At 38.5% G+C, this 17989-nt stretch overlaps 1 protein-coding gene across 3 annotated transcripts in view; it reads right to left on the minus strand.

Annotated features, from left to right (window-relative positions):
* Positions 1–16591, minus strand: part of LOC101844412 (ceruloplasmin) — a 52647-nt gene extending 36056 nt beyond the window's left edge. For 2 of the 3 annotated variants that reach the window (XM_040754641.1, XM_040754642.1), the window contains exons 1-6: positions 16287–16591; positions 8035–8282; positions 6041–6250; positions 5136–5309; positions 2970–3224; positions 1956–2127 (exon numbers count right to left, since the gene is read on the minus strand). In XM_040754641.1, the coding sequence (XP_040610575.1) occupies positions 1956–2127; positions 2970–3224; positions 5136–5309; positions 6041–6250; positions 8035–8282; positions 16287–16432 (1205 nt within the window). In that variant the 5' untranslated portion in view covers positions 16433–16591. The remainder of the gene's footprint in view (positions 1–1955; positions 2128–2969; positions 3225–5135; positions 5310–6040; positions 6251–8034; positions 8283–16286) is intronic. The other variant, XM_040754643.1, reaches the window with a different exon arrangement.
* Between the last annotated feature and the right edge of the window lie 1398 nt (positions 16592–17989).

Genomic DNA, 17989 nt, shown 5'->3' on the forward strand with positions numbered 1-17989 from the left:
AGAGTGGAGGTAGCCACTAGTTAAGGATAGCAGCCAAGCAGCGGTAGCACACATCTTTGATCCCAGCACTTGGCATCTCATGCCTTTGATCCCAGTACTTAGGAGGCACATGCCTTTAAACCAAGTACCAGGGTGTTGGAGATAGGAATATAAGATGGGCGGAGACAGGATCTCTAGGGACCTAGAGGAATATAAAGGTGAATGGAGACATGATCTTTCATCCATTCAGTCTGAGAATTCCTAGAGACAGGAGCTGAGCCCCTTAGGTCTGAGGATACAGTAGAGGTAAGACGTCTCTCTAGTGGCTGGCTCTTTTACTTCTCTGACCTTTCAGCATTTACCCTGATATTAGACTAAAGGTCTTTATTATTAAGACCAATTAGATTTATGCTTCACTCCGCAGCAGGGGTCCTTAAGCCTTCCTGCTCTAACCTCTCTTTTGCCTGAGAAGTTTTTACAAGACACCAGGTACAGAGATATATAAAACAGATTTACAGATCAAATATTGCAGATAAGAAACCATAAATTTATTTAAAGACAATTTTTGAAATGTTCATAATTTTACCTCCTATTTAAAATGAAATAAATTTGCATACTATTGAGCTGGCTGTGCTTGTTTATCCTCATGAAAAGAATTAAGTGTTGGCTGAATATCTAATACTGCAGAGTACAAGTCTTCAATATTGTTTAAAGCAGATTAATATTTTGGTTTTCTAATTGTTAGTATGGAAAATACAGTGTACAAAGCGATACAAGTAAGTTTAAGGTCATTTCAGAAACTGTTGGACACTCTGCTTTAATCCCAAGCAAAGGTCCATTTAACAATTGTGTGTGTGTGTGTGTGTGTGTGTGTGTGTGTGTGTGTGTGTGTGTCGTGAAACTCAGTCAGCAATGCAAACGACAACTTTTTTGTTTTGATTTTTTGTTTTGTTTGTTTTTTGAGACAGGGTTTCTCTGAACTCCCTTTGTAGACCAGGCTGGTCTCAAAGTTGAATTCACAGAGATCTCCTTGCCTCTGTCTCCTAGGTGCTAGGATTAAAGGCGTGTGCCATCAGCACCCAGCTCTAATGACAATGTTTAAAATCAAGCCTTGTGACAAATACAGTCCAAAGATATACCAGTCTGTGCTTGATGCTGAGTGACAGAGGGAAGCAGTGAGGTTTTGTTTGCTGTCTGTCAACATTACGCTTGTATAAGCACAGGAAACTCTGTATATACAATAACAGCACTACAACTCATAACATACAGCAAGTGCCTTGAGTCTGAGCTGAGGTTTTTCAGGCAGCTGAGATGACAGTGTGTGGCACAGACGCATGCAAAATGCATGTTATGCATTTAGGCCCAAGGCCGCAGAGAAATCATGCAATCTGTGTGTAGACATGGGTTAATGGCACAGATATTAAAACAATGAACACTTTGGTTTATTTTATGTATATGTGTCCATGTGTGCTGTGGTGTATATATATAAAGGTCAGAGGATAGCTTTCAAGAGTCAGTTGTCTCCTTCCACCCTTGTGGGCCCTAGGGATGGAAATCGGTTTATTAGGCTTGGCAGCAAGTACCTTTACCAACCGAATCATCTCGATGATGCCTACCGACTTGAGATATCGCCTTCTCTACTTTGTGGAAAGTTGCAGACAGGAAAGGAACACTAAGAAAGAAAGAATGCATCAGCTTATGAAAGAGAAACCTGTGTGCAGCAGACATTGTTCAGAGCGTGAAAGACTACACAACAGAAGAAAAAACTTGGCTAAGTATCTGATGAAGGACTAATATTCAGGTTAAATAATACTCCTAAAAAAGTAAATACCAACAGAAACAAATTACTCAAGGCAAAACTGGGCAAAGGACATAGATGGACATTTTTCTGAAGAAAATACATGTATGGCCAGTAGGCCTTGCCTAGACATTTAATATCATTGCTCATAAAGGAAATGGCCTTGGTGGGGAGCTACCTTTCCGGGGCTGTTAAGTTGTCTCCAGTGAAGATGTCTGTGCCAGAAGGAGCATAGTTCCAGATGATCTCTTCAGCAGCAATGTAATAGTGTCTCACATGTTTCGCCTGGGTATCAGCCTTTGGTGAAGGCTTGTTACAGTTTTGAACTTGGAAAAAGGCCTGCAAACCGGCTGAAACACCAAAGAGAAGGCTCTGGTGAGTTGTGGCAATTTCTGATGAGATGAGATGAGAGGTGGAAATTGAATCCATTGGCAGAGATAATTCAATAAAACATGGCAAACAGCTATGAACAGACTACCAATCAAAAATTTAAGTTTTTAAACAGATATGAAGCTTTTAATGTATTTATGACAGAAAAGAGACATTAAGAGACATGTGAGTTTTCAAAGTAAGATACCAGTCTTCTGTGGGATTCTTCACGAGACGCTAGTGAGTCTGTGTCACATAACCATTAAAACTTTCATTGAATAAGCCCTTTATTCTGAGGGGGTTGGCTGTTTTAAAATGAAAGACTAATTTCCTTGGGAAGTAAATTTCACAAATAGGTTTTAAAGGCTGAGAGTGTTCTTATAACTTGTGTTACAGAAACAGTAATGATATTTGCAAGTTAAGACAAAGAACAGATATATCACATAAAAATAAAAAAGCTTGGTTTTACTTAACACAAGTAAAAAAACCAAGCTACTTTCCAGCATAAAGTATAAATTAGTTTTTATAGAACTCTATTGAGAAACTACAAGTGGTACTATATTTTCAAGGCAGAAGTCATTGCTATATTCCAGAAGTTAATATTGTTTTCAGATTTCATTACTTTATAAACATTCCAGGCTTACCTGTTCTTGTTGCATTATGGTACAAACATTATGGAGATAAAACTAAGGTAATAATTCAGTGTTCAGATTACTTAATTCGCTGTTTGATTCTGCTTTTCCTAAACCATCTCCTACTAGTAGAGTAACTAATACACAGCTGTTTTTACAACTGACAGTTAACTAGAGGTGAAGATGATTACCTTTCAGGTGGTTTAGGTTCTGACAACTGAGCATCCAGACTCCAGGATTCTTGGCCACCATAAAAGCATCAAATAGGGAGGCAGGGAACAGGTTGATTGTGTCAGTACGGTAGTTCTTGCTGGTCAGTGCTTGTCCGTGAAAGAAAGCTGCATGTATATCAATTTCGTTACCCATGCCAAAAAGATACCATTTCACTCTGTCTTCTGCACACATGAGAAGTCCTGGAAGGCTTCCAAATGTATATCCATTCACAGCTGCAAGTCAAGATTAGAATTTTTGCCTGATAGACATTGGTGTTTGGAATACTGATAGCTCTACAGAAACAGAATCAGTTTGGTATAGAAAATATCTGCCACCCTTGCAGTTACCCCACCCCATATCCATGCCAGACATTGCTAAACAATCACATACTCTTTATTTGGGGAACCTTAGCTTATGCTAAGTCTCACTGTCAATACAATACTGAAGATGAATGTAATATTAGAAGTAAAAACTTACTTGGTCTCTGATGTTTATAAACTATTTACATTGATTTTATGTGTGTATGTGGTAGATGTAAATATAGATATATCTATATATATTTATAGAGAGAACACTCAGTTAAAGGTAAAATATTGAAGGTTATTTAATAATCAGTTATTAACCGTGCTTGTAGGCAAAAGGCAGACTATTTAAATTTCTTCTTTTTGCTTAGGATTTTTTGGAGTTAATGAATTTCTTTTGCAATAACAAAATCAAGTAAAAATATTTCTAAGATTGAATGACACAATTAAAAGAGATTTTAAGAAAGAAGAAATTCAGGAAATGGCAGCAGGGACCAAAGCCAGGAAGACCGTAAAGTTCAAAAGCAGTGTGGCTTGAGACCCTTGGAGAAAACTGAGGGTCATTGCATAAATTGGGCAGACCTAGGAAGCCCATGGGTAGACACATTAATGTTAAGGACCATTAATATACCAGAGGTGACAGGGGCACCAGACTAGAAATTGGACAATATTTTTCTAATGTTTGTTTTTGTTAGCAGGATGACAGAGAGAAGGTAAAATGTACAGGTAGGAGACATTCATGTCAGATGAAAACAAAACAAAACCTTTTAGGTAGAAGAAAGCTGTAAATAAATTCACTTTCTCATTTGGAAGTAAAGTTATTGTTTTCTCAGTTTTCAAGTGAAGATCATTTTAAAGAAGATAAATGAAAATAAAATCTGTATTTTTTGGTATAGATAATATTAAGGTACTTAATACTTAATTTACTATGTAAATTCTGAGGACTAGATAACTTAATTTCATTATTTATGTCCCTGGAATTAAGGAAAAGCTTGGACTGTCAAGAAGGCATTTCTAGAAGACACAAAGTGAACTAAAATATTTAAATGATATTGAATAGGGATCTTAATGAGGGCAATGTAGTATGTAAAATGGATACTTTTTAGAATTAGTGATCTGAATTATTTCATTAAACATAGTTGGATGATTTATAGTGTAAATCTAGTTTTAAACACTTGCTTAAATAATCCTAATTGGATCCTTCAAATAACCTACAGAATGAACTTGGAGGATAAACGTGTGTGCACTAAATTCCAACTGATGATTTTTCTTGTAAATTAAGGAACACCTTTGGTGATTCTGGCTTTTTCCTGGCCTCGTATTTAAGACAGTGTGTTGGCTAGTTTTGTGTCACCTGAGATAAGGGAGCCTCATTTGAAAAATTGACTCCAAAGATAGAGCCATAGGCAAGCCTGTAGGTCATTTTCTTAGTGTATAATTGATGTGGGAAGGTCCAGCCCATTGTAGGTGGTATTACCTATGAGCTGGTGGTCCCAAGTGCTGTAAAAAAGCAGACTCTGCAAGTCAGTAAGCAGCACTCTCCATGGCCCCTGAATTAGCTCTGACCTCCAGCCTCCTGTCCTGTTTGAGTTCCTGTCCTGACTGCCTTCAATGATGGACACTGGTGTGAAAGTGTAAGCCAAATCAACCCTATCTTGTCAAACTTGCCTTTGGTCATGGTGTTTCATCACAGCAATAGTAACTCTAGCTAGGACAGACAGAAATCAAATTGCATGTCCAACGTGCTTTTGTTATTAGGGCCTCTGTGTAGGAGTATGTATGTGAGAGAATAATCTTGGTAGAATTATTGAAACAAAGCTGATATATCTTTTGTAATCTTACAGTACATCCTGTTGCTCTCCTGGAAGTCTTCGTTGTCTTTGTCAACTTTCTCTGGTTCAGAGCAGAAGGTTTTGATGTTATCTTCTAGATACCAGCTGAGATTTTCATCCACCACAGAGAACATTACTACAAATTCTTGGTCAATATTTTTTTCTTTTTCCTTATCTAGAGAATCTGAAGTAGAAATTTGTGATTTAGCAGATCTGAATATTCTGCATGTGATTCAACATGTTTTCTGGGTGATTGGAGCTTCTTTTTTAAATTTAGTGTCCATTTTCTTAATAAACCACAGATCTGGACACGCTACTCCACTTTGTGGAAACACTCAGGGATGCTCATGTCCTGTGCACTGCATGCACTGACAAAACCATTAAACTTTGGCAACTGAGGAGGTTATAATTCAAATGCGTCCATTTCTTCTTGAACACAAATATAGCCACAAGCCAACACAAGAAGGCTTTGCAGGTAACTATTGGTGCAATAAATATTACATTTCAATCTCTTGAGTTATGCTTTCTTCATGAGGTGAGGAATACATGTACTATTATTATACTTATCAATATAATACAGGTAACTATACCTATTGCTAGAGGGTGCCCCTGAGGTAGTCACACATAGTAAAGTCAGGTATCGCCATGTAACACCATTGTTGGAAGTTATACCCAGCAAACCTATCTCACAGATAACTGATATCAAGTTTCACTGGCATTTCCCTCTAAAGGTCTATTCCATTTTTTCATGTCATCAGTGCCAATCCTGTACTTTATTTCCTTCTTTATTTACTCTTACCATTTATCTATTCAACTGCTACATAGAATAACTTATAGTTTAAAAAACGAATTGAAAAAAGAAAACAAACTGCCTTGCGCCTGTCTCTCATATTGTGAGCAGTGAAAAAAACATACCTTTTTTGCAGAGTATTAAAGGTCCTATGAGGCCTGATGCAATATCTTTTGGAGCGTCAACATGGGAGTGGTAAATCCTGGTCACACAATTGCTGTCTCCGTCAACAGGACTTCGCTCACTGGCATGCAGTACATACAAATATTGTTCTCCAGGAAATACTTTGTCATCTGCTTTTTGAAAATCTGTGGTATTGTCAGGGTAGACAGCCCCTGGAAAGCAGCAAGTAATGCCGTTAGAAAGTGAGTACATATGAACATAGTTGAAGGAATAGTCAGTCCTCAACACCTAGTGGGTGCCCTTTGGACATTCAGTAATGTCCTATTTGAACACACAAAAAAAGAAACAAGAGACTCACAGAAGTAATTATTATTAATTTGGTAATTTATTGAGTCATATATAGTACATATTACAAAATGAGCATAACTTTTATAATTTAAGGGAAAGCTTTCACCTGGGGTCATGGTATAAAGTGTAGGCAAAAAAAAAAAAAAACCAACAACAATAAAAACAAAAACAAAAAAAACAGCCTCTCAAATAATTGAAACTTCTTATACAATATCTGATTTGTGTGTATATGTGTGGAAATTACAGAATGCAAATATTTACACTTAACTTTAGAAATTTTCAAACATGTGCAAGTTGAAATGAACTATCTTCCTCTAAGTGTTACTGGATTTTAGTGTATCTATAAACCCAGATTTAACAGTGGTAAACTGAAAGCCATTCTTGCTTTTTTCTATAACCCCACTCAGCTTTATCTTTAGCCATATGAATTTTTTAAAAGAAAATTCTAGATATATCCAGTTTATAAGTACCTGAGTATGTATCTTTAAAAATTAAGATCTTTTCCTTTTAGCACACACGAGCTTCCTACTATCTCTTGAAAGTTAGCATTAACTCTAATATACCATGGTATTGTAAAAAAGAAAAAGCATGATAGCTGATCGTTATACTATTAGTTTAACCATTTCGTTAAGATAGAAACATAAAAGAGATGGTGTGATGTGGAACTCTGTCCTCTGGTCATGACATGCCCTTGCAATTTTGCAATCAGAGCAGCTGTGGTTAGCCACAGGAGACTCTCACAAGATTGGACCCAGAGAGGGCAGGCTCATGAGGTACCTCAGGAAACAGTGTTCCACGGCATCCCTGACTTCCCCTAAGGTATTACATGATGCTATGATGCTCTTCTTTCATATCACTGCCTGTGCATTGCCATGCTCCTGCAAGTGAACCCAGTTCAGCTCACTGGTTCATCATGCAAGACTTAGGGAGCATCATTTCTTGAGTGCCCTACGTGGGGTACACACTCAAAGGTCTATGTCTCTTCAGTAAAAGACACACAACATCATTCACTTTCTAAAAATTTACCTCTTTAAAAATGTAATTTATTTTACATTTACTCCTTTAGAGTGTGTGTGTGTTTGTGTGTGTGTGTACATGCACACACACATTGTGGTGCATAGGTAAGCTGAAAACCTGGGGGAGTCAGTGTTCCAGTGTTCTCCTTTCACCACATGAGTTCCAGGGACTGAACACAGGTCCTCAGGCTGTGTGGCTGGTGTATGAGATTATTCAGGCCACCTTAGCTGGCCTGCTTCAGGATGGAAGGTGATAGAAGCCACTGAATGATCACCGGAAGAATTCCAAAGATAAGACAGCCTCTTCCCTGAATCCTTCTCTTCCCTCTGGCTTCATGCCCCCTTCTAAGCTGTCTACATCTCATGTTCTCCTTCTGTTAGATGGGGAATTAATTACTGGTGGTTCAGCTGATATCAGTACCTAGTCTGTTTCTGCATGTATGGCATTCCCACTCCAGAAAGTCACATAACTAGAAGAAACAAAGCACTTATTGTGATGAGTTCAAATCCCATTATAAAAGAGATTGGTGTTAAAACTGTAGTTACAGGTTCTACCTAAAGATACTGATTTTAGAAGTTAAAAGGTTTTCCTACTGATAGGAAACTATAACCACAGTACACACTGAACTTACCCTCATTCTCCTTGTAGTAAGTTACCCCATGTGCATGAAAAGTGTAGGGCCTAGAGGCAAAGTTCTTTAAAAGAACATAAACTTTATCTCCAACTTCAGCTTTGATAATAGGGCCTAGAAACCCTAGCCAGACTGGTTTGTCTATAGTCTTGGTAAAGGTGTCATCTGTGTACTGAACATAAAGGGCCTTCTTGTATGTTCTTCCAATACGATCTGGGCCATTTTGAAGATACAGATTGGACTGTTCCCTGCAAAGGAAAAGACACTTTCATCAGAAGCCTTCATTTCTGGAAATAGCATTAGAATTTAGGAAAATCAATGATCACATCAACATTCAGCCTTTGCCTGTTGTATAAACACCTCCAAAGACGAAGAGGAGAGTCGTCGACTGTCTCTATTTTAATACATGAGATGTTTTGTATCAGAAGCATGGTAGAGAACCACCTGTGAGGGCCTTGCAAAACCATGGTGCCAAAAATAAAACAAATCAAAAGTTAGTGGAACTAAATTAATTTTATTTTTTAAATTATTGATTTGAGTGTGTTGCGTGTGTGTGTGTGTTGTGTGTGTGTGCACGCACATTTGAACGGGCATTTGTGCACGAGAGCACACCCACCTGTGGTAAGGATGTGGAGGCGGGAAATCTGTTTGGACCTTCCCCCATCACTTTCCACTTTAGCTTTCGAGACAAAGTCTCTCACTGAAGTGGAACTCCCCGTTTCAGCTGGCCAGTGAGCTTCCCAACACCCATTTCCAGAGGCTGTCTGCCTCTGGTCATGTGATTCATTTTACCCAGCTGTGCCCTGCTTTACCTGGTGTTGGGTATCAGAAGGCTTGTACAGCAAGTACATTACCTACTGAGCCTTCCCCACAGTCCAATCTGTCATTTCTTTTAGGAGTCCTAGAAGTATTGTGTAATCTGTATGAGTTTAGAAATTACCTTTACATTTAAATTACCACTTGTATTTTTAATCCTTGACTATCATAGATACTTCACATTGAATGCTTGCATTCTGATTAATGCCAAATAATAATTTGAAAATTCTCCTAAAAATATATCAACATGATAAATAGAACTAGGAAGGGGAAAAAAAGAAACTTGGGGGGAGTATATTTGATATTTACACCTATATTTGTTCTTACATACTGAGCTTACAAAGTTAGTTTTCAGTGGGATCTGTTTGTGAACAGTGCCATGCAACCATTTAGAAGGACTCAACTAAATCCTGATTTTAGTAAGGTCTTCCACAACCAAGGTGTTGCATTTGTACTGTGTATGTGAGTTGTCTGGTATAGCGCATCAGTTTTCATTTACCACACTCCACTTAACCATTGCAGAGCAGGATAACCTGACTGAAAAGTAAACTTTGTCATGTTCCCTGGGTTGAGAGCTCTTCAGCAAGGTTCGGATACACTTTTCTTCTCATGTTTAAGACAAAGATGGGGCTGGTTAGGGGCTCTGGAATTGCTACAGAAGTTGAAAATGTGATTCTCAAAAGTCTAGGGCTCTAGCCTCATGTTTTCTAAATGTTAACCTTAATAATTATCCACTAATACACTAGGCAATGCACAAATAAATTCCTGGCTTCCGTTTGAAGATTCTGACTGGGGCAGAGGGGAGTGGAGCACAGGCCCCTTCGGTTTTTAAGCAGCAGCCTAGTGTATTCTGGTGCAGGCAGCCACCTTGGGCTTGCGGGAACCTGTGAGGTTGAAGGTGATGAGAGCATCCAGTGCAGAGGTAGTGGGCTTCCTTGACATTATGAGACAGAAACGCAGAGGCTTCTGTTTTCAGCTGGTACCATGGTGGTGCCTGATCTGTGCATGTTGCTGCTGTACAGTTGAAACCTGGCTACTTTGGTCAGAGAGCACCACCACTTGGCAGGGATCCTGGAGCTGGATTTGGGCAAAGGGAACAAGAAATAGGTAGTAAAAGAGCCACATTTTTCTGGATTGACTAAGAACTTCTAGAGTGACACTCTCAGAGACACACATATGTTGACAACTGATTGTATAAACACTAGGACTCTCAAAGGAAGCAGAATTGCACACTGAAAAATAATGGAGATGGTATTACTTGCTCCTTCAAATCCATCTTGGTCTGATGGTTATACTGGAAGTAAGAAAAATAAAGCAGTTAAAAACGCACCAATTGTGGGACAGTAAAATACTACTAAACATTTGCTGGCTGTGTCTTGCTTGTATTACCTTATAATTGTTATATGCTTCCCATTATGGTAAAGCACAGCAGAAGAAAAAAATGGAGGCAGCTTGGAGACTTCAAGAAACACATGAATAAAGACCAGAACACTGGAGTGAACTCTGCCCCAAACCCACAGAATTAGTTTGGACATAAGGAATTTTAATAAATACATGCTTAAACAGCAACTAGCTGTATGGCATTGAAGACCCCTGAGGTCAAAGGCCAAATGTGTTAAGAAGTGCCTACAGGGAACAAAGTCAGTCTGAGCCAGCTGCAGCTGATGTCTCCATTCCTGTCTAGCCAAAAGAGCCTTGAGCTAGTTGTAGCATAATCAATACATGACCCAGAGACTGATATTGGAGTTCAAGCTTCAAAATGACAATTAGAAAAGCAAAGCAGCTGGCCACTAGCTCTTACTCTATCTTAGACTGAAAGGTGATCCTGGCTCCACCAAACCTCAGACTACAATCCCAGACTGCTGTGCTCTCCTCAGTATGACTGGAGACTCCTGAGACTTCAACGTCTTCCTGTCCTCAATGTGGCTGGAGAATGAATTCCAGCTCTGAGGAGCTCTGTTATTTTTCAGTCGTGTGTAGGTTATGGTGGCCTCGAACTGACAGAGATCTGTCTACCTCTTAATCCTGAGTCCTGCAATTAAGAGTGTGTACCACCACTGCCTGATCTCTATAGCTTGAGGCTGACTTTGCTTTCCCTTTCCAAATTGAGAAATATCTAACTTCAGGGAAGTCTGCTTATGATGCTGTCCTCCAAAGGAACATCAGGAGGCCACTCATGGTTTGGGGACAAAGGGTCAGTGACCTACTGGAACCTTGTGGGAACAGTGCCGGTCAGATGTTCAAGCACAGAGTCTACTATACTTGGACTTTGAGTCAAACAAATTAGTCACACTTACTTTCGGTCTAGTCCTTGTTGGCAGCTGTAATCCTTTCTACTCATTACAGAAAACAGGTTTCTCTCCCAGCAATCATACTTCCTATTTTAGCCCCCTTTTTCACTTTTAAGGGGAAAAAAAGCCTACTCCTAAAATATCTGGTAAACTGAGAATCAGAACTGAGTTTTGAATGACAGATAATTTGTCATTAATACTACTATCATTAGTTAATAATACTGTTCCACTGGTAAGTTCAGAATTCAATGAAGTTGTTTTGGTCTATTCTTACCTTGGATCTCCCAATTATAGAAGAGTTTTGACTTCACTTGACTTCATTAGATTTTCATTACTGCATAACAAATCATCACACAGTCACATGAAGTAATACCTGCTTATAACTCACAGTTGGATGAGTCATAGTCTGACAACTCATGGCTGTGTTCCCTGACCTAGACATTGCAGCACTGAAATCAAGGGGATGCCAGACTAAGCATTCCCCTAAAGACTTGTGGAAAAATCCACTTCCTGAATCAGCCAAGTTGTATGCACAATTCAGTGTCTTTAGTCTGTAGAATTCAAATTACTGTTTGCTCGTGACTGATGTCTGGGGCCATCTCCCAGGTCTTTAAGCCTGCCGATATGCTCCTCAAGTAATCTTTCCACTTAATTTCCCTTCATCTCTGCAGCTTCTAATGTTCTCTGTACCCCCTGCAAACCCATACCAGTGAGCCTCTCCAACTCTACCTGGACTAGTGATGCTGTTAACTAAAAGATTAATCCTGTATGTGATACCTCATCCTTCCCTCAGACTGTGCAGATTAGGACAGGAAATCTTTTGCAAGACACTTCAGAAATATTGCCGTTAACACATAGAAATCATATAAAAATGGTCTATTTACAGGCATTTCACTCCTCCAGGGGCATGTAGCACAAGTCTCAGTGAATTATACATAAAAAACAGTTAAGTTATGCAAGCACAGAAATATAAATGGTTATAGCAATTAAGGTTGTTTAATTAGTGTGTTCAGAGAGGCTGTCCTGTGTGAAGTGCCTCTCCCTTACAAACCACTGCTTGTTATTTTTATTTAGCAACCTCAGAGAGTGGGACATTGTAAGTGAATTTTCCTAACAAGCATGAGTCAAATTTTGTACCTCTTCTAAAGATTTGAAAACAAAAATTTAAGGCAAAGTCTCATGTACCTCAGGTTAGACTCAAACTCACTGAATGGGCTTGAGGATATGAATGCTCCTAGGTAGGTTGAGGAGTCTTAGTGTAGACATGAGGGAGAGAACAACCAGAGGCATTTGGAAGAGTCCAGACTGAACCGGGCCATGAGATGAGAGAGATGGGATAAGAGCAAGAAAGGAAGAGAAGAGAGCTAAGAAGGCAGAGTCCAAGAGTGAGCCAAGAGAACCAAGAGACAGGGCTGAAATGGGTGGGTTATAGAGGAGACAGAAGTTGGGGGAAGGGAAGGGAAGTCTCTGGGATGAAGAGGTCTAGGGTAGGAGGCAGAGATGAGAAGAGCAGAGAGGAGGCATACATGAGAGAGCCTATATGCTTTGTGTTTTGGCATCCTGATAGGCAGCAGAGCTAGCCATTTATCCTGGGTTTCTTTGGGACCTGATATTAACCATGTAGTCCTTAAAGTTTTTGAAATTATTTTTGAGGGAGTGTTAAAGTAATTAATCGGCAAGCCATTCAGTTGAGCCAGGCCTACCAACTTGGGTGTCCATATAAGCAATCCAAAAAGTAATTTAGTGTAAAAGGTGTGTCCAAGCTCTTGACATTACAATATGGTATTGCCATCTACAGATGTCCTGGGGCACTTTCACAGCTGTTCTCTAAAGGTATGTGCAGTGCAAGTTGAACATGTCTGACAGTAAATGATAAAGTGAAACACGGACCTAACCAATCAGAAACTAATAACATCTAATTAGAAATTTTCCACTTTAATTAATCTGATGCAGTGTGTTAATGTTGCTTCTGGAAACAGCAGTCTTGCAACCCAGTGAACTGCTTAGGTGTGAAGAAGCTCAATTCATGTCTGACAGAATGGTCAGGTAAACTTGTTAATATACAAATGTGTGTGTGTTCTTTTGTTTGTTTGATTTGTTTTGTTCTTGTTTTTGAGACAGGGTCTCTCTGTGGAGTACTACCTGTCCTGGAGCTTGCTCTTTAGACTGGTCTAACTGGGAACTCACAGATATCCTCCTGCTTCTGCCTCCAGAGTGCTGGGATTAAAGGTGTGTGCTACCACAATTGGCCAAATATATTTGTGTTGTAATGTAAAATGTTACCTTTGTTGAAAATTTTTTCTCTCTACAATAGAGCTTATTTCAGAAGTTGCCTTTTACCCTGGTAATAATAATAAGTGAAGATTAACACTTTTGTATTGGGTAATATCCAGATTAGCATAATTCTGATTGTACCATTGGAAGTATAGTCTTAGTTTGTTGCCTGTTTCTTTGGTGAGAATTTGAATTTTTGTTTGTTCCTAGTCATTAGGTTTGCTCATAATGACATCATTATTCTACCACCTAACCTTCAAGCACAACAGACTGTGAAACTAGATATCAGTGTTTGCAACATGTTAGAAAAGTCACAATTCCTAAACAAAAGTCTGTGAAATTAATTGTAAAGGGGTTTATGATAAGTTTTTCTTGTGTTTAAAGGACACTTAGCTTCTTACAGTTCACTAGAAAACAAAAGTAATCAAAAGATAATGTAATTATTACTATTGTTACTGAATGCAGCAACAATACAACTATTCAATGCATATTTAATCCTGATCATGAACACCCTCCCCCAAGCACACTATCAGGTTTTGTAATTATTTATATATACCTTTCTTTTATTTAAGTATAAATTACCTGTTTAAAGAACTATATGTTTTAGAATGTTTTTATGTTGTTGGAAGTAGCAGTACTGACTATAGCTTACGGATGTTACTTTCTACCTAACTTTATTAGAAATGAATAATGTTGGAATTAATCCCAAAGAGATAAGACTATTTTCCTAACCAACAAAACAGAGTAAAAATTTTTATTCATTTTTCTCCTTTAACATCTGCTCTTGTTTTCAGTTTCACTAACTCTAGTAGGCCATCTAGACTCACTTTCCTATTTTATTCTGTTGCCTGATTAATTCTATAGTGTGAATTTATCCATTTGGGAACAAGAAAAAATTTTTATAATATGTCCTGTAATTTCTTCTGCCATCCTGCTAATCTTTCTTTGACTTTCATATATTCACAAATATTTATTTAGTGTGCTCTCTCTCACAGACACTTGTGACCAAGCAGTCATCATAGCACAGACAATCCCTGCCTCTCAAATGTGTCTTTTTTTCCTTATCCCAGACCTTTTAAATCAGCATATGACTTCAACCTAGTTCTCCAACTGACACTCATTTCAGGGCTCTTTCACAACTTCTTCTTCATCTTATTTATTTCTGCTTTGCTTTGTCTATAACACAAGGAGCCACCATGTCTGGTGACATTCTGACATGCTTCATGGACTGACTCACACACTGCTGATTTAAGGCGAAGGAAGAAACAAAAAGTTGCTGCCATGCTTCTCTGGTAAAGCTACTGAAGCTCCTGTCGTGGTTCACGGAGCTGAGGGAGAAAACTTACATGTCATAAGATGATGGGAAAGTCACAGGAGACAGTGCAGCAATGCAAAGAAGAAAGCTGAACTGAACTGAAAATGTCCAGTTTTCCTTCTGAGCACCCTTGAGTGTCCCTATTAAGTTAACAATGGGGTAGGCAAGCTTATCTTCCCTGAATTTCCTAGCTGGAACAGACATGTCATTAGAATATCTGAAACCAAGAAATCACCCCCTGAAATTCTTACCAACCCTCTTCATCCTTCTACTTCCTCATACCTGGAGTTTACCACATTGGAGCATGGCCAGTGCATTGTAGTTTTTACTCAATAGACTGACTTTATTTTTATTTTAAACAATTACGTGGGTAGATGGAGCACTGAGCAGAACAGTATTTTTCATTGTTTTAACTAACTTAGGGGTGTGTGTGTGTGTTGTGTGTGTGTGTGTGTGTGTGTGTGTGTGTGTGTGTGTGCTGCTGATAACTGAACCCATGGCTTTGAACCCATACTTGCTAGGTAAGTACTCTACCACAGAGGTTCACTCACAGTCCAGTTATTTTCTTTTGTAGTATGTCTGATCCCTTTCCTTAGAAGTAAACATTACATAATTTACATGGTACTTAATTAGGAAACAATGAACCATACAAAACCAGGCTTCTAGTGACGCTGAAAAATATGTCTGACTATTGTGAAGAGAATACTATCTCAAAACCAGGCTTCAAAACAATCACAAGTTCTATTTGTTGTCTTTGAAGTCAGTTATTGACTCAGAACTTTTTCTTGCAGAACATTGCTAAGTTAGTAAAATAACAATTTGATATTATCATTAGCAATGTGTTTTTCCTACCATGAAAAATTCAACCATATATAAAATTAAACAAAATTCTCTGTATAGAGAATATTGCTTGATATAAAGCAACTAAAATACAAAGACTTTTAAGTTCCATGGTGTTTTATCAGGACCTCATAATAAGAACATAACATTTCTTGCACGTGTTATGTGTGGAGCTGTGCTAAGAGCTTTTCAGGCACTGTTATAAAAGCCCGGTGAGGAGTGCTTGATGTCTCATTTTATAGATAAGAACTCAGAAACTGTGAGAGAGATTAGTATCATTCATTCACTGTCCTGAATCTCAGAACAAGTATTAGGCAGAATCATATTTAAGTTGCATTTCATTTTTATGTTCTATATTTGAAGAATTAAAAATGCTCTACTGTCACCATTAGGAACATTTTACATAGTGAGTTTTTTTTAAAGAACATCGCATCTAGAGGAAGAGTACATTTGGAATATAGATAATGGAATGGCTACCCACAGGAAACAGTGAGAGACCAGCACAGTTCCCTTGGAGCAATGGGAAAAGAGCAGGACAGCTTCATAGTAACAAATCTAGGGAACACAAAGGAAACCAGTAAAAGTATTGCTTTTCAAGTCAACATTTAGCAGTTTCTATTTTTAACAAATTAAAGAAATACTTTTGTTGTTGGCTTCATTTTCTAAGTTGTTAATTTACAAGCGTGGCCCATAAACAGCAAAGAATAGTGACTTACGTGTCAACTGAAATAAGTTTCTTTTCTCCATCGTCAGAAGCATAGTTCCAAACTGCTTCAATAATTCCAATGTAATAATGTCTATCTCTTGTCCAGGCTAGGGGAGTATACAAAAATAGAAAAGTACCAAGCAGCAAAAAGTTCATTTTTCTCCTGTCTTGGAGACTGAGATGAAATAAAATGAAATCAGGAAGAAGCAATTTTATAAGACTTTCTTCCTTTATTTGCTTAATTGACACAACTTAATGTTGCACAAGAGTAAATCATTTCATTAAAGCAAACAACATTTTCCAACTCAGTTTGCCTCTGGTAAACCAGGAAGAGGGAAAAAAAAACCAACAAAAAACAAAAAAAAACAAAAACAGTTCCCGGTTGCCAGGCTTCTCTAAATACAAATGGAATGTCATCAGTTACTGTTGGACTCAGTGTTTGTAAGGCTGAGCCTTCTTCCATTCATTAAGTTAATTCCAGGAAGACAGAGAACTTCTCTAAATGCTCCCTTTGTTCTAGCAATCCCAGGCACTACAGCATTCTGCCCAAAGCCATTTCTTAGCAAGCCAAGATAAAATGAATCAAAGCATGCAGCTGTTAACTATTCTAAAAAGAGTAACAGAAACTTACTTGTAATTTTAAAGATATGAAACATGATATTTAGCATATCATAAAAGTAGTCAATAGGAATTTCATTTTGAAATTTTATCTACTCTGTGTGATCAGGAAACTTCCACGTAGAAACTTTACCAAATTGCCCTGGATTTCTGTGTAGAAATCAATAGCATAACGTGCCAGGAATTGATGATTTTGTTTTAATTATCAAAGATACCAGTCATAAACCAAACGGTGTGTGTTTGTGGTCCCAGTTTGGGGGGAAGCTGACACATAGGAATTCATTGAATGTAGGAGTTTAAGACAAGTCTGGAAAGGAAGTGATATCGGTATCACAGAGAGAGAGAGAGAGAGAGAGAGAGAGAGAGAGAGAGAGAGAGAGAGAGAGAGAGAGAGGGAGGGAGGGAGGGAGGGAGGGGGAGGGAGGGAGGGAGAGAGTGAGACAGACAGACAGACAGAGACAGAGCAGACAGAGACAGAGACAGAAACAGAGAGACAGAGAGAAGGAGGAGGAGGAGGAGGAGGAGGAGGAGGAGGAGGAGGAGGAGGAGGAGGAGGAGGAGGAGGAGGAGGAGGAGGAGAAGCAGCAAGGAAGGGAGAGAGATAGGAAAGAGAAAGACAGGAAAGGAAGAAACCAACCACAAGTAAGCCTGTTTTCAGAGGCAAAGAATGATTTTTCTCAATTGAAAAAAAGTAAACCCTTGTTTACTAGCCTAGAATATCTCGTCTTATACTGTGTGTGAGCTCCAAGGTAAAAGGTGGTTGATTAAAACCCTGTCTTTATCTGTGGCATGTATCTAAATGTACAAAACAGTTTTAAGCCAACAGCCATCCTGATGAGAGCAGTTAACATTTTGTGTTAATTCAGCTGTTGTTGTTGCTGGTTTTCAATAGGACTCTGTTTAGCATTAAAGGCATTTGCAGAAACAGACTGCTGTGAAAACAGGCACCCTCCCATGTTAACAGATCTCTCACTTAGAAAATACTTAATGACCTCTGCTGCGGGCACACAGCAGTGGATAAAGTCCACGGAGCTCAATTCCATTTAGGAGGAACTAACAATAAACATATAAAAATGAAGAACATAATAATGTCAG

The sequence above is a fragment of the Mesocricetus auratus genome, unplaced genomic scaffold (genome assembly GCF_017639785.1).
Source record: "Mesocricetus auratus isolate SY011 unplaced genomic scaffold, BCM_Maur_2.0 Super-Scaffold_100011, whole genome shotgun sequence".
Taxonomy (NCBI): domain Eukaryota; kingdom Metazoa; phylum Chordata; class Mammalia; order Rodentia; family Cricetidae; genus Mesocricetus; species Mesocricetus auratus.